Source organism: Ranitomeya imitator, chromosome 6 (genome assembly GCF_032444005.1).
Source record: "Ranitomeya imitator isolate aRanImi1 chromosome 6, aRanImi1.pri, whole genome shotgun sequence".
NCBI lineage: Eukaryota > Metazoa > Chordata > Amphibia > Anura > Dendrobatidae > Ranitomeya > Ranitomeya imitator.
Window position 1 is genome coordinate 330,626,651 of NC_091287.1, and position 23,694 is coordinate 330,650,344.

At 42.9% G+C, this 23,694-nt stretch overlaps 1 protein-coding gene across 1 annotated transcript in view; it reads left to right on the plus strand.

The window, feature by feature from the left end:
- CDKAL1 (CDK5 regulatory subunit associated protein 1 like 1) overlaps positions 1-23,694 on the plus strand; it is a 1,139,765-nt gene that overhangs the window by 44,429 nt on the left and 1,071,642 nt on the right. Inside the window, exon 4 of the mRNA XM_069730862.1 lies at positions 6,721-6,833. Within this exon, the coding sequence (XP_069586963.1) occupies positions 6,721-6,833 (113 nt within the window). The remainder of the gene's footprint in view (positions 1-6,720; positions 6,834-23,694) is intronic.

A 23,694-nucleotide genomic window follows, 5' to 3' on the forward strand; every position in this document is an offset into this window, starting at 1 on the left:
ATATACTATATATAGAATGAGATGACATACAGGTATATACTATATATAGGAGGAGATGACATACAGGTATATACTATATACAGGGGAGATGACACACAGATATATACTATATACAGGAGGAGATGACATACAGGTATATACTATATATAGAAGGAGATGACATACAGGTATATACTATATATAGGAGGAGATGACATACAGGTATATACTATATACAGGGGAGATGACACAGCAGGTATATACTATATACAGGGGAGATGACACAGCAGGTATATACTATATACAGGAGATGACATACAGGTGTATACTATATATAAGGGAGATGACAAACATGTACGGTATATACTGAGGTGAAAAAGAGAGGTGTGAGGTGAAAATGAAAAGGTGTGAGTGCAAAATGAGAGGAGTGAGGGAAAATAGTGGAGTGATCGGAAAATGACAGATGTGAGGTCGAAATGACAAGTGTTAGGCGGGAATGAGAGGAGTGAGGGAGAAAATGAGATGTGAGGGGGAAAATGAAAGATGTGATTAACTAACCACAGATATTTATTATGCCCAGGTAACGCCGGGCTCTTCAGCTAGTGTGTGTATATATATATATATCTATATATATCTATATATATCTATATATATCTATATGCCTAGGGTGGAAATGCAGCATTTACCGGTGAATTTCAAAAATAAAAATAGATCATTATTCCCCATAGCTGTGCCATATAGTGCTCTGCATCGTTCATATTGCCCCATATCTGTGCCCCCTATATAATGCTCTGCACCGTTCATTTTTGCCCAATATCTGTGCCCCATACAGTGCTCTGCACAGTTCATATTGCCCCATAGATGCTGCACAGATGCCCCATACAGTGCTCTGCACCGTTCATATTGCCCCATAGATGCTGCACAGATGCCCCATACAGTGCTCTGCACCGTTCATATTGCCCCATAGATGCTGCACAGATGCCCCATACAGTGCTCTGCACCGTTCATATTGCCCCATAGATGCTGCACAGATGCCCCATACAGTGCTCTGCACCGTTCATATTGCCCCATAGATGCTGCACAGATGCCCCATACAGTGCTCTGCACCGTTCATATTGCCCCATAGATGCTGCACAGATGCCCCATACAGTGCTCTGCACCGTTCATATTGCCCCATAGATGCTGCACAGATGCCCCATACAGTGCTCTGCACCGTTCATATTGCCCCATAGATGCTGCACAGATGCCCCATATATTGCTCTGCACCGTTCAAATTGCGCCATAGATGCTCCACATAAATCTGTGCTGCTGCTGCAATAAAAAAAAACAAAAAACACATACCTCTCTTGATTGCAGCTCCCGGCGTCCGGTCCCGGCGCCTCCATCTTCCCGGCGTCTCTGCTCTGACTGATCAGGCAGAGGGCGCCGCGCACACTATATGCGTCATCGCGCCCTCTGCCTGAACAGTCAGAGCGCAGACGCCGGGAAGATGGAGCGACGCCCGGCGGCTGGAACGTGGACAGGTAAATATGCCATACTTACCTAGTCCTAGCGATCCTGGCGCTCCCCGCCTTCCTCCCCGTCTTCTGTGCTGCAGCCTCTTCCTGTCAGCGGTCACCGGCACCGCTGATTAGAGAAATGAATAGGCGGCTCCACCCCTATGGGAGGTGGAGCCGCCTATTCATTTCTGTAATGAGCGGTCCCACGTGACCGCTGAAGAGGGGAAGAAGCTGCAGCACAGAAGACCGTGGGACGGCAGGGGGAGCGTCAGGATCGCTGGGACTAGGTGAGTATACCTCAGCGCCCTCACCCCCTCACCCGCCGACCCCACCGCTACCGTGACTCGAGTATAAGCCGAGAGGGGCACTTTCAGCCCAAAAATTTGGGCTGAAAATCTCGGCTTATACTCGAGTATATACGGTGTGTGTGTGTATATATATATATATATATATATATATATATATATATATATATATATATATATATATATATATATATATATATATATATATATATATAATATCATGTGATTAAAATGTGCAGTATGATTGGTCCGTAGTAAGTATAAGACCTATGCACTTACTTAATTATATCAGCTGTGATAAAGATCGTGACAGATCGAAACGGGTTGCTGACTACTGGCATGCTAAGCGCATCGTCACAGAGTGAGGATTGAGCCGATCTTGTAATTTTAAAATGTGTCTTCAATAAAGAAACTCGTTTAAGGAGCTGGGAAAACATCATTTTTTTTCTTCAGTGCTACAACACGTCGGGTTCAGGCTAAGTCCCGTGCACCTGCTGCTGGAGTGGTGAGCTGGCTAGGGCTTTCATGCCCAACCTTTTTTCTTTTGTCTATTATAAACATCGCCCCCCAGCTGTCTGCTTTCCCTCTGCTGGTTATGAAAATTACACAAGAGCGCACGCCATTCTTTTCAGAAAAATAATCTCTTATTAAATACATGTACAGTAAGCTGCACAAACTGTACTAATTGTATTGTTCACAGACATCTATATATCTACGTATTCTATTTGTATTTACTGTATGTAATCCATCTCTTCTATTCTATCGGTTCTTGCTGTGATTTTATACTATGTGGCTGCTGAATTGCTGTCTTTTCTTCTATCTATCTAATATATATTGTAATATATATGTCACTGACATCTATATATCTATGTATTCTATGTGTATGTATGTATCCTATCCTATTCTAAACTGATTTTACTGTACATGGCACATGAATTGCCGACTTTTCTTCTATCTACTATATAATTGTCTAAGGGTCACTTCCGTCTTTCTGTCTGTCACGGAAATCCCAAGTCGCTGATTGGTCGTGGCCTTTTTGCCGCGACGGGCAGAGTCTGGCGGCAAGATGGCCCCTCCCTACTCCCTTGCAGTCAGTGCCTGCTCCATACTTCCCTCCAGTCAGCGCTGACACAGGGTTAATGGCAGCGTTACGGACCGTGTTATGCCGCCGTGTAACGCACTCCGTTAAAGCTGCTATTAACCCTGTGTGACCAACTTTTTACTATTGATGCTGCCTATGCAGCATCAACAGTAAAAAGATCTGTTAAAAATAATAAAAAAAAAATAAAAAATCATTATATACTCACCTTCCAGCGCCTTGCGCCTTTCCCGCTCCTCACGACGGTCCGGTCCATGCATTGCGGTCTAGCGAGATGATGACGTAGCGGTCTTGCGAGACTGCTACGTCATCATCTCGCGAGACCGCAATGCACTCTTGGGACCAGAGCGTTGAGGAGCATCGGTAAACGCCTCGCCTGGATCCATGGGGCCGACGGAGGGTGAGTATATAACTATTTTTTATTTTAATTCTTTTTTTTTAACAGGGATTTGGTGCCCACATTACTATATACTACGTGGGCTGTGTTAGACACTGTGTGGCCAGTGTTATATACTACATCTGTGTGCTATATACTATGTGGGCTGTGCTATATACTACGTGGCTGTGGCATATATTACGTGGCTGGGCAATATACTACATCGGTGTGCTCTATACTACGTGGCCTGTGTTATATACTGCATGGGCAGTGTTATATACTACGTCTCTGTGCTACATACTCTGTGGCTGTGCTATATACTACGTAGCTGTGCTATATACTACGTGGCTGTGTTATACTACGTGGCTGTGCAATATATTACGTGGCTGTGCAATATGCTAGATGGCTGTGCAATATATTACGTCAGGGGTGTCAAACTGCATTCCTCAAGGGCCGCAAACAGGTCATGTTTTCCGAATTTCCTTGTATTGCACAGGTGATAATTTAATCACCTGCACAGAGAATGATTTGAGCACCTTGTGCAATGCTAAGGAAATCTTGAAGACATGCACGGTTTGTGGCCCTCGAGGAATGCAGTTTGACACCCCTGTATTACGTGGCTGGGCAATATACTAAGTGTCTGTGCTATATACTACGTGGCTGGGCAATATACTATGTGGCTGGGCAATATACTACGTGTCTGTGCTATGCTATATACTGCGTGGCTGGGCAATATACTACGTGGCTGGGCAATAAACTACGTGTCTGCTATTGACTACGTGGGCTTTGCTATATACTACGTGGCTGCGCAATATACTACGTGGCTGTGTTATATAGTACGTGGGCTGTGTTATATACTACGTGGGCTGTGTTATATACTACGTGGGCTGTTATATGCTTCTTGGTTGTGCTATATTTCTCTGCTGTATCTGTGCATCATGAATCGTGGTATGTGTTTTAAAGAGGGGGTCCACTGAGACTCTTTCGTCCGGGGCCCTCAAAAACCCGGTGCCGGCCCTGGCTTCACTGATTGTTCGCCGCCGGGCGTGACCAATCAGCGACGGGCGCAGTCCGGCCGAATCCTGTGTATAAATTGCATTATTCTGAAAACTTCATAAACTACATACATATTCTAGAATACCCGATGCGTTAGAATCGGGCCACCATTTAGTTTAAATATATACACCGTATATATATTATATGTGTGTGTGTTTTAACAAATATTTCCATTGAAAACGATGTGTAAATGACAGAGAATTGCTCTATGTAAAAGCTCATGTTAAAATCGCATTGCAATCGGATAGCAACCACACTGCATTCAGACATTCAGATGTAAATTGGATGCTAGGTGTGAAAAATTGGATCGTACACGCTTGATACTTGTGCGACATTCGGCAGGGAGACGGACGGATTTTTCATACATTTATTGTGACTTGAACCTAAAAGGAAGGCTGCTGTGACTACTGGGAGAGTAAAGGGAAGGCTGCTGAGACTACAGGGAGAGTAAAGGGAAGGCTGCTGTGACTACTGGGAGAGTAAAGGGAAGGCTGCTGTGACTACTGGGAGAGTAAAGGGAAGGCTGCTGTGACTACTGGGAGAGTAAAGGGAAGGCTGCTGTGACTACTGGGAGAGTAAAGGGAAGGCTGCTGTGACTACTGGGAGAGTAAAGGGAAGGCTGCTGTGACTACAGGGAGAGTAAAGGGAAGGCTGCTGTGACTACAGGGAGAGTAAAGGGAAGGCTGCTGTGACTACAGGGAGAGTAAAGGGAAGGCTGCTGTGACTACAGGGAGAGTAAAGGGAAGGCTGCTGTGACTACAGGGAGAGTAAAGGGAAGGCTGCTGTGACTACTGGGAGAGTAAAGGGAAGGCTGCTGTGACTACAGGGAGAGTAAAGGGAAGGCTGCTGTGCACATTGGTTAATTTTAGGGGAAGTTAGTTTTTTTTGACTAATGGCAACCAGAAGATTAACCCTAGAAACCAGAGCGAAAGTTTTGTGTGCTCTGTCTTTACTCTCTGCCAGATAGAAAAGCAATTGATTGTGCGGCAGTGAGGGGATAGATGGTCTGAGCCGATTGCTAATTATTGTGAGTATATTTTAATATCTGTATTTATTAAGGTGGTAGGTCTTTGATTGCCTCACACCAAGGGATAATTTCATGGTTTTGGAGTAACACAAGTACTCACTAGCTAAATCTGTGAGGGAAAGAAGGCCCCCTGAGTAATGGAGTTGTACATATGAGTTGAGGAGGGCTAAGATAAAACATATTCTGCTGAACCTATTGACTCTTTAATGGTAGGTTGACACTTGTACGCAGCAATTCGTGTTTTGTGTTTAGTTGCAGAATGAAAAAAAATGGAACTTTTGCAAAAAAAAAAGTACCAATCCTGTGACCCGTACTAATGACATCAGGCTGACCCCATTAAATGTTATCGGGTCTGTTTGGGTTCCAATTGGGAAGCCATCATTTATAAGGGGTAAAAAAACGCATCAACAGAACCTCGTAATGGGGACTCCAATCAAAGTGTAAATTTATCCTAATTTGTGTGGAAGACTCCCTACTCCCCTGACAGATGATGATGATGATGGAAATAAGGGACCAGCATCTTGAATTCAAGCTTCTGATTGTGTTTTTGTTCGGTTGAGCTTCTCTCTGAGCTCTGTCACTGTCACTAGCAATTCTTTCCCGGCGATTGCTAGGAGGAGGCACGATCAGCTGAATAGACAGAGGCTGTAAGGCGGGGGACCTGGGTGACAGGCTGACACACGCAGTGCGCATGCCCAGGAATCCTAACCTGTGCATAATGCATGACACACTGCGGGGCTGGGATTCCCAAGCTGGGTGGCCGCACTGCCCGCACAGGCGCAGTCTGCAAGCCTGGCTGGGACGTCAGACGGCCAGAGCTTACTGCGCCTGCACAACACAGTAGTACACAGCGCAAGCGCAGGTTTTGAAGCGAAAACAGTGTGGAGGGGGCGACGCCGAAAGCCCCTGAAGAGTGGAGTGACGGCAGAGTAGCGGTTCAAGCTGGGGAGTGAGGACCCGCCTCCATGGACAAAGAGGGGTATTTTGGATACATTTCAAAGCGCTTTATTTTGGGAATACATGAACAAAAAACTAAAAGAGCCACCTTGTTAGAATGCAGCATTACTGCTGCACAAGGTGGCTCTTTTAGTTTATAACGGCTGGAGGGGGTGACAGTGGCCCTTTAATTTTCTATAAAAATAGATGTGACCTTTGTTTTCTCTGTCAGATGAATACTTTATATAGGTAGAAACCTTATCCTGCCATCGTATGTAATTGGAGGTGTACAGGGCCCCTTGGCCAAATTAATGCAACATACAAACTTGTAAGAGCTGTAATCTGTGTGTACATTGGTCTCATTAGTCTTTGGTCTAATTTCATACTATTATGCCTTTTATAGGATTCAACTTTCTCCATTTTATTGTCTCCTTTCCATTCAGCACAATTCCTGGCACTCAGAAGATCTGGATACGGACATGGGGTTGTTCTCATAACAACTCTGATGGAGAATATATGGCAGGACAATTGGCTGCTTATGGCTACAATATAACAGGTATTCATTCTGACTTTTTTTAAATTTTGCGTTTCATTTATTATCTATTTATCAGGAATTGTGATATGGTGGTGTTGAGTCTTGAAATAAGTTTTTTGATGAATTGTTTTATCCAACATATCAATTATTAAAGCCATATTTATATTGTCTAGAGAGCCAGTAAATCTATAAAAACTACATATTTGAGTTTCTTTTGGTAAAAATGCTCCCACATTTTTGATAGTGAGGGCATAACTCTGGATATGGTATGACTTTATGATCTGTTGGGGTTCAGACTCTGGGACACCACCTGTTCTGTGAATAAAGCCTGGTGCAGCTCTGTGCCCCATTCTGTGTATTGTAGCTGATGTCATTCACTTAAATGGATCTGCTCTACAGTTTCCTGCTCACCGTGGGGCTGGGGCAACATTTTGTAGGGAAAACCAGTGAATGGGACTATATACTATACCAGCACTGTTGAATGGCTGTTTTGGTAAGTGCAAAAAAAAGTGCAATCTTCATGAACCCTGACGTACAGTGCCACAGGAGGTGCGTTCCCACAAACTGCCGTACATGTTTGGCTGGACGATCACATCGGCTCACTCGCTGCTATGGATGACACCCCTCCGATGCTGCTGTCTATAGTAACAGCATCATCGATTGAAATGGCAAAGGGAGAGAGCTCCTTCTCTGTTTCGATCAGCATAACATGATTGCGAACAAGGCAGTGAAAGTTGATGTCTCACAGAGGGACAAAGTAAAAAATCTAAAAAAAAAAAAAGAAATCGCAAAAAAATGAAGAACATATACTAAGAAATATATATATATTTATCGTAAAAACAAAAATAAACAAAGTACACATATTTGGTATTATTGCATCCAGAATGACCCAATCATGAGGCTACAGTGGGGCAAAAAAGTATTTAGTCAGTCAGCAATAGTGCAAGTTCCACCACTTAAAAAGATGAGAGGCGTCTGTAATTTACATCATAGGTAGACCTCAACTATGGGAGACAAACTGAGAAAAAAAAATCCAGAAAATCACATTGTCTGTTTTTTTATCATTTTATTTGCATATTATGGTGGAAAATAAGTATTTGGTCAGAAACAAACAATCAAGATTTCTGGCTCTCAAAGACCTGTAACTTCTTCTTTAAGAGTCTCCTCTTTCCTCCACTCATTACCTGTAGTAATGGCACCTGTTTAAACTTGTTATCAGTATAAAAAGACACCTGTGCACACCCTCAAACAGTCTGACTCCAAACTCCACTATGGTGAAGACCAAAGAGCTGTCAAAGGACACCAGAAACAAAATTGTAGCCCTGCACCAGGCTGGGAAGACTGAATCTGCAATAGCCAACCAGCTTGGAGTGAAGAAATCAACAGTGGGAGCAATAATTAGAAAATGGAAGACATACAAGACCACTGATAATCTCCCTCGATCTGGGGCTCCACGCAAAATCCCACCCCGTGGGGTCAGAATGATCACAAGAACGGTGAGCAAAAATCCCAGAACCACGCGGGGGGACCTAGTGAATGAACTGCAGAGAGCTGGGACCAATGCAACAAGGCCTACCATAAGTAACACACTACGCCACCATGGACTCAGATCCTGCAGTGCCAGACGTGTCCCACTGCTTAAGCCAGTACATGTCCGGGCCTGTCTGAAGTTTGCTAGAGAGCATTTGGATGATCCAGAGGAGTTTTGGGAGAATGTCCTATGGTCTGATGAAACCAAACTGGAACTGTTTGGTAGAAACACAACTTGTCGTGTTTGGATGATAAAGAATACTGAGTTGCATCCATCAAACACCATACCTACTGTAAAGCATGGTGGTGGAAACATCATGCTTTGGGGCTGTTTCTCTGCAAAGGGGCCAGGACGACTGATCCGGGTACATGAAAGAATGAATGGGGCCATGTATCGTGAGATTTTGAGTGCAAACCTCCTTCCATCAGCAAGGGCATTGAAGATGAAACGTGGCTGGGTCTTTCAACATGACAATGATCCAAAGCACACCGCCAGGGCAACGAAGGACTGGCTTCGTAAGAAGCATTTCAAGGTCCTGGAGTGGCCTAGCCAGTCTCCAGATCTCAACCCTATAGAAAACCTTTGGAGGGAGTTGAAAGTCCGTGTTGCCAAGCGAAAAGCTAAAAACATCACTGCTCTAGAGGAGATCTGCATGGAGGGAATGGGCCAACATACCAACAACAGTGTGTGGCAACCTTGTGAAGACTTACAGAAAACGTTTGACCTCTGTCATTGCCAACAAAGGATATATTACAAAGTATTGAGATGAAATTTTGTTTCTGATCAAATACTTATTTTCCACCATAATATGCAAATAAAATGTTAAAAAAACAGACAATGTGATTTTCTGGATTTTTTTTTTCTCAGTTTGTCTCCCATAGTTGAGGTCTACCTATGATGTAAATTAGACACCTCTCATCTTTTTAAGTGGTGGAACTTGCACTATTGCTGACTGACTAAATACTTTTTTGCCCCACTGTATTTGCACACGATGTGGATTTTGCTGTGGATCCGCAGCGTTTCCGCAGCTGCGGGTCCACAGCAGTTTCCAATGTAAACCTATAGGAAACAGAAAACGCTGTGCCCATGCTGCGGAAAAAAACGCGTGGAAACGCAGCACTTTACATTTCGCAGCGTTTTTTCACCTCCAATAGAAAACTGCAGTTGTAAAACCGCAGTGAAATCCGCACAAAAACCGCGGTAAATCCACGATAAATCTGCAGCAAAAACGCAGTGTTTTTGCCCTGCAGATTTATCAAATCTGCTGTGGAAAAATCCGCAGAGGACCATTCTACGAGTGCACATACCCTAAATCTGTCCCAATAGTTGTGAAAAAGTGTAAAAAAACAAAAACTATGCTTTTTCATTATACTGCTGAACAAAAAGAATATGCAATCAAAAGGTTGAATGTAAATAAAAATGGTATCTCTGAAAAAGTCATCTTGTCCCGCAAAAACAACAACCCGCTTACAGCTCCATTAGTGGAGAAATGAAAAAGCTATAGCTCTCAAAATATAGTGAATAATTATTTTATAAAAAAAATACATTTATTTGTATATAAATTTTATTGTATAAACGTGGCAAAACATAAAGCAAGACATAAATGTTGTATCACAGTAATCGTACTGACCCGAAGAAGAAAGTCGTATAGTCACTTAAATCACACAAGGAACGGCATAAAAAATAAATAAAACCAATTTTTCACCTGCTGTTGATTTTTTTTTCATTCTGCCTCCCAAAGATCGCACTAAGGCCCTGCACATATTTTTTTTAAGCTTTGTTTTTATTGAATGGAGCATTAGTTTCCTTGCATACATCAATGCAAACATTACCTAAGGCATATACCGTATAAACTTGAGTATAAGCTGAGATTTTCAGCCCAATTTTTTGGGCTGAAAGTAACCATTTCGGCTTATACTCGAGTCATACCTAGGGGTCGGCAGGGGAGGGGGAGCGGAGCTGTGTAATAATACTCACTTGCTCCTGGCGCGGTCCCTGCACGTCTTTTCCCTGTGCCGGCAGCTTCTTCCTGTAGTGAGCGGTCACATGGTACCGCTCATTACAGTAATGAATATGGACCCGACTCCACTCCCATAGGGAGTCCTGAACGTCAGTGCAGAGGACGGGAAGACACAGCGGCGGTGGAACGGGGAGCAGGTGAATATAGCAAGTGCCGGGGGCCTGAGAAGGGAGTATGTGATTTTTTTTTTTTTTTTAATTTTTTTAATCGCAGCAACAGCATATGGGGCAAATATCTGTATGGAGCATCTTATGGGGCCATTATCTGTATGGAGCATCTTATGGGGCTATGTGCAGCATTGTATGGGAAGAATATCTGTATGGGGCCATGTGCAGCATTATATGGGGCAAATATCTGTATAAAGCATATTATGGGGCCATGTGCAGCATTGTATGGGACGAATATCTGTATGGGGCCATGTGCAGCATTATATGGAGCAAATATCTGTATGAAGCATCTTATGGGGCCATGTGCCGCATTATATGGGGCAAATATCTGTATGGAGCATCATCTTATGGGGCTATGTGCAGCATTATATGGGCAAATATCTGTATGGGGCCATGTGCAGCATTATATGGGGCAAATATCTCTATGGAGCATCTTATGGGGCCATAATCCACATTTGTGGAGCATTATACGGGGCAAATGTGTCTGGAGCATCTTATGGGGCCATAATCGGCATTTGTGCAGCATTGTATGGAGCAAATGTCTGTATGGAGCATCTTATGGGATCATAATCAACATTTGTGCAGGATTATATAGGGCATATTTTAATATGGAGCATCTTATGGAGCCAATCATAAACTGTATGGAGCATTATATGGGGCGTATTTTGTATGGAGCACCTTATGGGGCCATCATGAACTGTATGGAGCATTACAAAAACACTTAAAATGAATTGAGACATCAGTAGTTTACTTTTATTGGTACCTATTTTTAATTTTGAAATTTACCAGTAGCTGCTGCATTTTCCATCCTAGGCTTATACTTGAGTCATTAAGTTTTTCTCTTCGCCACGACAGCACCCACTTGAGAGAGAGGATTCGCCCCTAGGAACAGGAAACTCTATGGAGAGATAAAAGGGGCGGTCCCCCTCCCTTCCACAGTTGGTTTCCTTTTCATAAGGGAACTCATGGATATAAGAGGATGCCTAGCCTGGATGCCGCTTGCGTGGTTACCTTGAGGACGGCAAGGGCTCCAGAGCTGGAAGCAGCGTCGGGGGTCCTGTCTTCAGCTCCCACCTCTGCTTGCTGGCGCCATGAGGTCAGGTTTGGGGAGTCGCCTGGCTCACAGAGGATGAGCGTCGTCTCGTGGCCTGTGGAGGACGAAAACACGCAGGTAAGCGCGTCGCCACGCCGTGCTTGGCGGGCGCACGCGCAGTCGTGTGGCCCAGTGTGTCTTCCCCCGGAAGTGATGCGAAAGCTTCCAGGGTGAATGAGGAGGAGAGACTCAGGCACATACAACATGGCCACGACCCGGAAGTGTCAAGTACTTCCGGGTGCAACAGGAAGAAGATGGCGGCTTCCATTATAAAAAGACACCGGTGGTGATACTCTGGTGTCCAGCATGGCTTCTCCTAAGGACTCAGCGGTGACTTCTTTAGAAGACACAACAGTTGCAGCTCGCAGCCATACAAGCAGCAGCGGACGCTCCAAGCAGAGCAGATCCTCCACCAAGAGTGCTAAAGAAAAGAGATTTGATCGGTCTACCTCTCAGCCTGTGCCTCTGTCTACTCCTCTTCAGCCGGTACCTTGACCGAAAGCTTCACTGGGGTGAGTTTATTTCCCACCCTATTAAGCTGACTATTGTTCCCTCTTTCTTCTATGCACCCTAGGCAAAATGGACTGAAAAATCTAAGCACAAACAATGTGCTTTTTGCTCCCAGCCCCTCCCGGATAGTCATACAAAAAGGATGTGTCACACATGTATATTGAGTCCACCTTACGTGAAGAATCCTCAGTAAGGTCAGAAGATATTAGACAAATGATCAGAGAGGAATTACGAGCCTTAAGCGGTTTCGGATAGTATTCCAGAAATTAAAACCAGGAAAAAATGATTCACCAAAATCTCACCCAAATCCGACCATCCTACTGATAATGAGGATAGGGATACTGACATTTCCCAGGAATACCTTTCCTCAGAAGGTGAACAAGACACATGCTTTCCAATAGAAAGCATTGATAATGTCGTTAAATCTGTCCGAGACACCATAGGTATTAATGATACCAAAGACCCCAAAACGCCATAGGACATCATGTTCGCAGGCTTATCAGAGAAAAAAAGACCAACCTTTCCAGTAATTGCAGCAATCAAAAATTGGGTAAAAAAGGAATGGGAAAGCCAGTGGCAAAAAGGGTTGCCTTCATCATTAAAAAGGCGCTATCCCTTTTAATGATGAGGATTTGTTTACATGGACAAAAGCCCCAAAAGTAGATGCTGCAGTAGCATCCACGTCCAGAAAATCTTTACTACCAGTAGAGGATTTGGGTTCCTTACAGGACCCGCTGGATCGTAAAGCTGACTCCCTTCTAAAGAGGTCATGGGAATCATGTACAGGGGCATTTAAACTGGCAATATCGGCTATATGTACGGCAAGATCCATGTTAGTCTGGTAAAACGATCTAGAGGAAGGTTTAAAAGGCGGTCTCTCCAGAGATAAACTAATCTCTTCCATACCTTTGATTAGAGGTGCTACAGACTTCCTGGCGGATTCCTCTGCTGACTCTATTCGGAATTGAGAGTCCTTCGTGGTTGATACATTTTAATGGCTAACTGAAAAGATGGTAACAAATTGCAAGCTTTCGAGACTACACAGGTCTCTTCATCAGGCAAAGACTAAAAGAAATTCTGAAGAATCACATATTTATGCACAACATGGCACATAAAAAAAAAAAATATGGATAAGACAGGTGACATGAAGCAGAATTACCATGAGTGATAAACGGTTATGTCCATAAATATTGGACCAGTTCTTAGATAAGGAATGTTCTATTGTCCTCTGATTGGGGTCTGGTTCTGTTGTGATAACCCCTCATAGTCTGAGGGGCAAGTTCCTTAGTTGATGTAAAAAGAGATAAATCCATACGACACATTAATTCCTGCACTAAGACTGTCAAAGGTCGTCATCAGTTTATATTCCCATACTCTTCTGTCTCTCTTAGATTTGAAGCCACCTTTTAACACAAGTAATTTCATGTCCATAATGGTATGATTTGGGAGACAAAAATGTATTGCCACAGGTAGATCCATTCTTTTTTCTCTTATTGTGTGGCGGTGAGAATTCATTCTTGTTCTAAGCTTTTGCCCTGTCTCCCCCACATACAGACGCCCAGTTGGACATTTAGTACAAATAATTAGGTACACCACATTAGAAGTGTCGCAGCTGAAAGTACCTGGTATCTTGTAGTCCTGAGGTGAATTGGGGATCTTTAGCTTGTCCGTGGTCATTATAAATGGACAGGTTTTACATTTTTTTCTGGTTGCAAGGAAAGGTACCTGCAGCTGTTGGAGAGGACATGGAGCTCTTTACAATGATGCTTCTTAGATATGGGGGCTGCCTAAAACACAGTAGTGCGGGGTCTGGAAAAATGGATTGTAATCGGGCATCTTTTTGTAGTAAAGGTTGTAATTTCCGTGCAGCTCCCCTTTAGCACCTCCAGATTTGGATTGTAGGGAACTACTAGAGGTACCCGGTTATTTTCTTCTTTAGCTTTGTAATGTAGCAGGTGATTCCTTGATATTCTGGTGGCTCTTGTAATCTGGTTTTCAATTATTCTTGGATGGTAGCCCTGATTCAAAAAGGTCTTTCTGAGGCGACCAAGGTGTTCATCCCTATCCATTGGGTTGGAACATATACGATTGTATCTGATGGCTTGGCTGTAGAAAATGGAGTTTGTGTTTTGGATGGAAACTGCCCCATTTAAGGTATGTTGGACGGTCGATCGGCTTCTGATACAGGGATGTTTATATTTTATTGTTCTGCAGCTTAATGATGGTGTCCAAAAAGTTAATTTTGGTACAGGAGTAGTTGAGTGTCAAGTTGATGATGGGATCAAATTGATTAAACTGTTCATGGAACGTCTTTAGCTGTGGCTCAGACTCTGTCCAGATGATTAAAATATCATCAGTGTAGCGGTAGTACGCCAGAGGCCTGATGGGACATAAGGAAAAAAGTCGCTTTCAAGCTTGGCCATGAAAAGATTTGCATACTGTGGGGCCATTTTAGTTCCCATTGCTGTGCCAGTCTCCTGTAGATAGATCTTCTTGTCAAATTCAAGGGAATTGTGGGTGAGGATGAATTTTATTAATTTTACCACAGACTCTATTCGGTTAGCAGCTAAATTAGCAGGCCTAACCAACACAGCACGCCGAGCACTCTGGCTAAAGGGTGGGAAAGGAGATGGTCAGACAAAATCAAAACTCGGTGGCCTACCATGCCAGGGTGAGTACCTGTTTGGTACAAAACTAGACGAAATTCTCACCAAAGCGGGCGAGAGGAAAAAGGGATTCCCTAATAATTATTTTCCATCTTATAGGAGAGCATTCCGGAAACCCGTATTTAATAAAAGAAAGGATTTTAGAAACCATGACCGCTGGGCCAATAAAGATACCAAACAAAAAGGTGCATTTTTCAGAAAACGTCCATTTTAAAATGGATGACAAACCACGTTAGGACAGATTTACCAGTGGGTCGTAGATCCACTGTAAAACTTCTGTTTCCCAGGTGCTTTATGGCAGTCCTCGACCTAAAAGATGCATATTACCATCTACCAATTTATATCGAACATCAGCAGTATCTTCGTGTGGCGGTCATGATGAAAGGACAAGTATGTCATTTTGAATATACAGCAATGCCCTTTGGACTGTCAATATCTTTACCAAATTAATGTCAGAAGTGATGTCATACTTAAGGTTGAAAGATACCCTCATAGTCCCATACTTAGATGACCTTTTAGTGGTGGGAATTCCCCTTCACAGTGACAGCAACGCCTGTTTGATACAGTTTCATCCCTGCAGGAATAGGGATGGTTAATTAATTAGGAAAAATCCAGATTGTCTCCAACAACCCGCCAAACATTCCTAGGTCTTCTCTTAGACTCCGTAAGTCAGAGGTGTTTCCTTCCAGAATCTAAACAAATAACAATAAGGAATAAAGTACAATCAGTTGTTAACAACTCAGGGAAGGCATGTCCCTTCGTGGTGCCTTTACATCATGCATTCCGGCTGTCCCATGGACTCAATTCCATTCTAGACAGCTGCAATATACCATACTACAGGAAGGAGAGAGACTACAGGGTCATTTAGGAAGTAGTCTGTCCCTACCAATAGAAGTAATCAAGTCCCTGACCTGGTGGCTAGACCCAAATCATCTTGTAGGTGGGGTCCCTTGGGTGGTTAAACCCTCAAAAACAATTTTTTACTGATGCCAGTCCTAGTGGTTGGGGAGCACATCTAGGTGATCAGATAGTTCAAGGTCAATGGTCTATTAGTGAGTCAGACGATTCATCTAATGAAAGGGAACTAAAAGCCATCTATCATGCCATGTATAAATTCCTTCCGCAGTTACAAAGAACACACACAAGAATACTATCAGACAACATGACATCCGTCGCGCACATAAATCATCAAGGAGGAACGAGATCAGGAGCTCTCATGTCTATAGCAGACAACATCTTATCTATAGCCGAGAAACCTCTTCTATCCTTGTCAGCACTGCATGTCAGAGGAGTGGACAATTCAAAAGCAGATTTTCTCAGCCGTCACTTCCTCTACCAAGGAGAGTGGGTACTCAGCCGTCACATCTTCACAATGATAATCGAGAAATGGGACACACCCAAAATAGACCTTTTCGCAACAAGGAGCAACAGACAAGTCAAAAAGTTTGCTTCACTGTTTCTGACCGACAACCCCAATATCCTCGATGCCCTCCAAGTTCCGTGGACATTCCGGGAAGCATATGCATTTCCTCCATTGATACTTCTTCCAACAGTGATCAGGAAGATAAGGGAGGGCAGAGCAAACGTGATTCTAATAGCACCATTTTGGCCCAAGAGACCATGGTTTTCCTGCCTCAGAGCCATGTCAATCTCGCAACCATGGATTCTCCCAGAAGTTCAGGATCTCCTCTCCCAGGGCCCCTTCAACCACCATCATGTGAAGGGCCTACGGTTGACAGCCTGGAATTTGAGAGGCAGCTACTAAAGCTAAGAGGTTTTTCAGATAAACTAATTGATACCCTTCTACTAAGTAGGAAAAGAACTACAACAACTATATATGTAAGGGTATGGAGAAAATGTCTTAGTTTCTACCCAGCAGCTCTGTCAAAAGAAATTCCCATTTCCGCTATCTTAAAGTTACTCCAAAGAGGGCGTGATTTAGGCCTATCAGTTAGTACTTTGAAAGTACAAGTATCTTCTCTAGGAGCCTTATATAGTCACAGTATTGCAGGAGACAGGTGGATAGCCCGATTTATTTCAGCATGCCAAAGGTCTGAACCAGTCCAAATTCCCCACATATCGCCATGGGATCTTAATCTAGTTCTCGAAGCCTTAACAGGGCACCCATTCAAACCACTACACTCAGCCCACATAAAATACGTCTCCCTTAAGACAGCTCTTCTTGTTGCCTTAGTATCAGCAAGAAGAGTAGGTGACATTAAGGCATTGTCAATAGATCCTCCCTTTCTGTCAATATTCCAGGATAGAATTGTCCTAAAAACAGACCCTTCTTACTTCCCTAAAGTAGGTACCAAATTCCATACGTCTCAAGAAATCTTCCTTCCTTCCTTCTATAGTAACCCCACAAATCAGGAATAGGAAAAATACCATACACTAGATGTAAGAAGGGCCATAATAGCTTACCTAGACAGAACTAGCCCCTGGAGGAAGAGCAGGGCTCTCTTTGTTTCCTTCCAGGGCCATAAGAATGGATCTGGAGTCACGAAAAGTACGTTATCCTGGTGGATTCGGGATGCAATGTGCCTGGCTTATTCGTCAAAAGGGGAGAATCCGCCTGAGATCGTAAGGGCACACTCCGCCCGGGCGATATCATCATCCTGGGCTGAAAGAGCAGAGGTCCCAATAGAACTAATATGTAGGGCCGCAACTTGGTCTTCTACTACCTTTTATAGTCACCATAGATTGAACTTGTCTTCCTCCTCTGACTTATCTTTGAGTAGATCAGTTCTTAACACGGTGATTCCCCCCCCCCATCCCCCCCAAATGACTATCTCTGAAAGTCTCTCAAGTAGGTGCTGTCGTGGCGAAGAGAAAAAACTGGATTACTTACCGGTAATACTCTTTTATAGAGCCACGACAGCACCCCTTCACTTCCCTCCCTAATAAGTTATTTTGCATAAGAGCACTGATAAGGGTGAATGGTTCATTTATTTAGTCATGCTTAAGTTAACTAAATATAAATAACAATATTGGATTGCCTATTAAAACTAGCGGGTGGTTCTTCTCGTTCTCTGTTACCCAACTGTGGGAGCGAGGGGGGACTGCCCCTTTAATCTCTCCATAGGGTTTCCTGTTCCTAGGGGCGGATCCCCTCAAGTGGGTGCTGTTGTGGCTCTATAAAACAGTATTACTGGTAAGTAATCCGGTTTTTCCCAGTTTTTTTGTTGCAAAATTAGGGGGGTCGGCTTATACTCGGGTCAGCTTATACTCGAGTATATAAGGCATGTCAGAACATCTATTCCAGAAATTGCATTGGAGGAGAATAAACAAAGAAAAACTGGTAAAGGGGAGGGAAAGAGGGAGGAAGGAAGTATGTCAGAAATGGGTGCTTAACTTTAATTAGGACCCAACTACGCCAAAGTAGACCCCAACACCCAGAAGTGTCTCTATACAGTGGTTCTCCCAGAGATATCACTATATATGTGTTTCTCCTAATAATATATGCTCTTGATACCAGACTGTTGGTCAAAACCACATTCAAAAAGTTTATTATCCCTTCAGGTGCTTCACAGGAATTTTTGGAATGTTTAAAAAAATTAAACATTTAACTTTTTTTCACAAAATTTTTACTTCAGATCCAATTTGTTTTATTTTACCAAGAGTAACAGGAGAAATTGGACCACAAAAGTAGTTGCACAATTTGTCCTGAGTGCGCCGATACCCCATATGTTGGGGTAAACCATTGTTTGGGCGCATGGCAGAGCTCGGAAGGGAAGGAGCGCCATTTGACTTTTCAAGCAAAATTTGCTGGAATTGAGATCAGACACCATGTCGCGTTTAGAGAGCCCCTGATGTGCCTAAACAGTGGAAACCTCCCACAAGTGACACCATTTTGGAAAGTAGACCCCCTAAGGAACTAATCTAGATGTGTTGTGAGAACTTTGAACCCCCAAGTGTTTCACTACAGTTTATAACGCAGAGCCGTGAAAATAAAAATCTTTTTTTTTTTTTCCACAAAAATTATTTTTTAGCCCCCGATTTTGTATTTTCCCAAGGGTATCAGGAGAAATTGGACCCCAAAATTTGTTGTCCAATTTGTCATGAGTATGTTGATACTCCATATGTGGGGGTAAACCCCTGTTTGGGGAACGGGAGAGCTCAGAAGGGAAGAAGCAGTGTTTTAGTTTTCAACGCAGAATTGGCTGGAATTGAGATCGGACACTATGTCACGTTTGGAGAGCTCCTGATGTGCCTAAACAGTGGAAACCCCCAATTCTAACTGAAACGCTAATCCCAACCACACCCCTAATCCCAACCACACCCCTAATCCCAACCCCAACCACACCCCTAACTCCAACACACCCCTAACCCTAATCCCAACTGTAAATGTAATCCAAACCCTAACTTTAGCCCCAACGCCGCTAACTGTAGCCCCAACCCTAACTTTAGCCCCAACCCTAACTTTAGCCCTACCCCTAACTGTAGCCCCAACCCTACCCCTAACTGTAGCCCCAACCCTAACTTTAGCCCTACCCCTAACTGTAGCCCCAGCCCTACCCCTAACTGTAGCCCCAACCCTAGCCCCAACTGTAGTCCTAACCCTAATGGGAAAATGAAAATAAATACATTTTTTTTTTAATTTATTATTTTCCCTAACTAAGGGGGTGATGAAGGGGGGTTTGATTTACTTTTATAGCTGGTATTTTAGCAGATTTTTATGATTGGCAGCTGTCACACACTAAAAGACGGTTTATTGCAAAAAATAGTTTTTGCGTCTCCACATTTTGAGAGCTATAATTATTCCATATTTTGGTCCACAGAGAGTCATGTGAGGTGTTGTTTTTTGCGGGACGAGTTGACGTTTTTATTAGTAACATTTTCGGGCACGTGACATTTTTTGATCGCTTTTTATTCCGATTTTTGTGAGGCAGAATAACCAAAAACCAGCTGTTCATAAATTTCTTTTGGGGGGGGGGGGGGGGCGTTTATACCGTTCCACGCTTCCTATGCCTCCGGAACGCTGCGATCATGTTTGATTGCGGTGTTCCAGGGGTTAATGTGGGAGGAGCAGTCTGTGACCGCTCCTGGCACATAGTGCCGGATGTCAGCTGCAATAGTCAGCTGACACCCGGCCGCGATCGGCTGCGCTCCCCCGTGAGCGTGACCGATTGCATATGACGTACTATCCCGTCACTGGGAATTAAGTCCCAGGTCACCTCGACGGGCTAGTACGTCATATGGGATTAAGTGGTTAATCATGTGGCCTATATGATGTTATTGCTCGATCGTGTTTACAATGATATTAACTCTATATATTTTCTTTGTGTTTACAGTGGGGAAAAAAAGTATTTAGTCAGCCACGAATTGTGCAAGTTCTCCTACTTAAAAAGACAAGAGAGGCTGGTAATTGACATAATAGGTAGACCACAACTATGAGTCAAAATGAGAAAGCAAATCCAGAAAATCACCTTGTCCGATTTGGCAAGATATATTTTGCAAATTAGGGTGGAAAAAAAGTATTTGATCATTAACAAAAGTTAATATTTCGAGATGGTAGAAGGTTTACACAGTAAAATATCAATATTTGCAAATGAGACAAAACTATGTAAAGCAGTCAATACAAGAGAAGATAGTATTCTGCTACAGATGGATCTGGATAAGTTGGAAACTTGGGACGAGAAGTGACAATAACAATAATAAATGTAAGGTTACACACATGGGAAGAAGGAATCAATATCACCATTACACACTGAGCAGGAAACCACTTGGTAAATCTGATATGGAGAAGGACTTGGGGATCCTAGTTAATGATAAACTTACCTGGAGCAGCCAGTGCCAGGCAGCGGCTGCCAAGGCAAACGGGATCATGGGGTGCATTAAAAGAGGTCTGGATACACATGATGAGAGCATTATACTGCCTCTGTACAAATCCCTAGTTAGACCGCACATGGAGTGCTGTGTACAGTTTTGAGCACTGGTGCTCAGGAAGGATATAATGGAACTAGAGCGAGTACTAAAAAGGGCAACAAAATGAATAAAGGGGGTGGGGGAACTACTATACCCAGAGAGATTAGCAAAATTAGGATTATTTAGTCTAGAAAAAAGACTGAGGAGCAATCTAATAACCATGTATAAGTATATAAGGGGACAATACAAATATCTTTCCAAGGATCTGTTTATACCAAGGAAGGTGACGGGCACAAGGGGGCATTCTTTGCGTCTGGAGGAGAGAAGGTTTTTCCACCAACATAGAAGAGGATTCTTTACTGTTAGGGCAGTGAGAATCTGGAATTGCTTGCCTGAGGAGGTGGTGATGGCGAACTCAGTCGAGGGGTTCAAGAGAGGCCTGGATGTCTTCCTGGAGCAGAACAATATTGTATCATACAGTTATTAGGTTCTTTAGAAGGACTTAGATCTGGGGATTTATTCTGACGGAATATAGGCTGAACTGGATGGACAAATGTCTTTTTCGGCCTTACTAACTATGTTACTATGTTAATATTTTGTTATATATCCTTTGTTGGCAATGACAAAGGTCAAACGTTTTCTGTAAGTCTTCACAAGGTTGGCACACACTGTTAGTGGTATGTTGGCCCATTCCTCCATGCAGATCTCCTCTAGAGCGGTGATATTTTGGGCCTGTCGCTGGGCAACACAGACTTTCTACTCCCTCCAAATGTTTTCTATGGGGTTGAGATCTGGAGACTGGCTAGACCACTCCAGGACCTTCATATGCCTCTTATGAAGCCACTCCTTCATTGCCCTGTCGGTGTGCTTGGGATCATCATCATCATGCTGAAAGACCCTTCCACGTTTCATCTTCAATACCCTTGCTGATGGAAGGAGGTTTGCATTCAAAATCTCACGATACATGGCCCCATTCATTCTTTCATGTACACGAATCAGTCGTCCTGTTCCCTTTCAACCACCAATGTCCTAATCATAAAGCTGGCACTTCCTAATACGTAATTAACAATCTTCGGTCTAACCTGACAAACAGCCAAAACGAAGAGATCCAGAATCTAGTTAAAATAATGCTTTATTACGGAACAAAATCCTATCCAGTGCCATAGAGCACAAGCACCTTAACAAGAAATGGGAGGCCAAGTAGTATACAGTCATGGCCAAAAGTACTGACACCCCTGCAATTCTGTCAGATAATACTCATTTTCTTCCTGAAAATTATTGCAAACACAAATTGTTTGGTATTATTATCTTCATTTAATTTGTCTTAAATGAAAAAACACAAAAAGAATTATCCTAAAGCGGGATTGGCTAACGCGATCCCTTTTGGGACATTGCGTTAGCGCAGTCCGCAGCGCTATGCGCTAAACGGACTGCCCTAATGCAGTGTGACCCTAGCCTAAGGGATATGGAATCTGACATCACAATGTGCTGCATGTAGAGATATTTACTGACATGGGAATGGAAAATATCTATTGATCTGCATTATGTTCTATTGCACCAAGCACCTAAACTCACGCTGTGCGTGGATTCGTGGGATTGAAAAATAGTTTGAATACTTTCATTATCGATTGGTTGCACTGAAGTATTACTCTTAACTGTTTTACAATTGTGGAGAAGACTTGCCAATGCTTATTGAGTTGCACTAGTGCAGGGGTCCCCAACTCCAGTCCTCAAGGCCCACCAACATGTCATGTTTTCAGGATTTCCTTAGTCTTGCCCAGGTAATAATTGCATCACCTGTGCAATGCAAAGGAAATCCTGAAAACATGACCTGTTGGTGGGCCTTGAGGACTGGAGTTGGGGACCCCTGACTAGAGGCCTAAAAATCCTGTCTGATTTGTACTTTTCTTTTATTATTAATGCAATTAGGTGTAATATTTATTGGTTATTTTTGAGCTGGAGAACTGTAAATGTAGTACCAGGCATTTCCATGAGATGGCAGCAGAGGATAACATGAACAGTACAGTGTATCCTGAAATTGGAAAAGTATGACTTACAGCATGAGAGCATTGCCTTCTCAGTTTCCCTGCTATTTGGCTACCATTTATTATTTTTATTTTTTAATTGCAGCGATATGTTTTTCCAACTCATTATGAAAAAAAAAAAAAAAAAGTATATATATATATATGTGTGTATATATACGTGTGTGTATATGTATATATATATATGTGTGTGTATATATATATATATATATATATATATATATATATATATATATCTCTTTTGCTTAAAAGGATTTTGTATGATTGCTATAATGTTTAAAACCGTTGTGGCTGTTTTAAAATGTCAGTGTGGCAAATGATAGGCTGTATACTGGGAACTTGCAGGGCTTCTTTATATACACATTGTTGCTCTGTGTTCATTGATGATATGATTTGGGTATGTTCACACCTTGCATACAATACGTGCGTTATTGTCACATTTTTGCATGGGTTTCTTTCCAGTGTTTATACCTGCATGTGCACAAGATAAATCTCATTGATTTATTTTGGTACTGTAAACTGCTGCTTACCAGATTCATTGCAAAAACCTATATGTGTGAAGATACTCGAACACCTACACACATCATCCTCTCAGATTGCTAGTCTGTAGGGAATATTTTCTGGACATACTAGGTCTGTTGATTTACTCATTTTTATTTTATTATATGTGAAGGTTTAGGCTATGTTCCCACGTTGCGGATTGGTGTTCGGATTTTTCCGCACCATTTTTGCAAAATCCGCAGGTAAACTGCACTGCATTTTACCTGTGGATTTACCGCTTATTTCTTGCGGTTTTTGTGCAGATTTCACCTGTGGTTTTACACCTGCGGATTCCTATTGAGCAGGTGTAATCCGCTGCGGAATCCGCACAAAGAATTGACATGCTGCGGAATAAACAACGCTGCGTTTCCGCACGTTTTTTTTCCGCACCATGGGCACAGCGGATTTAGTTTTCCATAGGTTTACATGGTACTGTATACCGCAT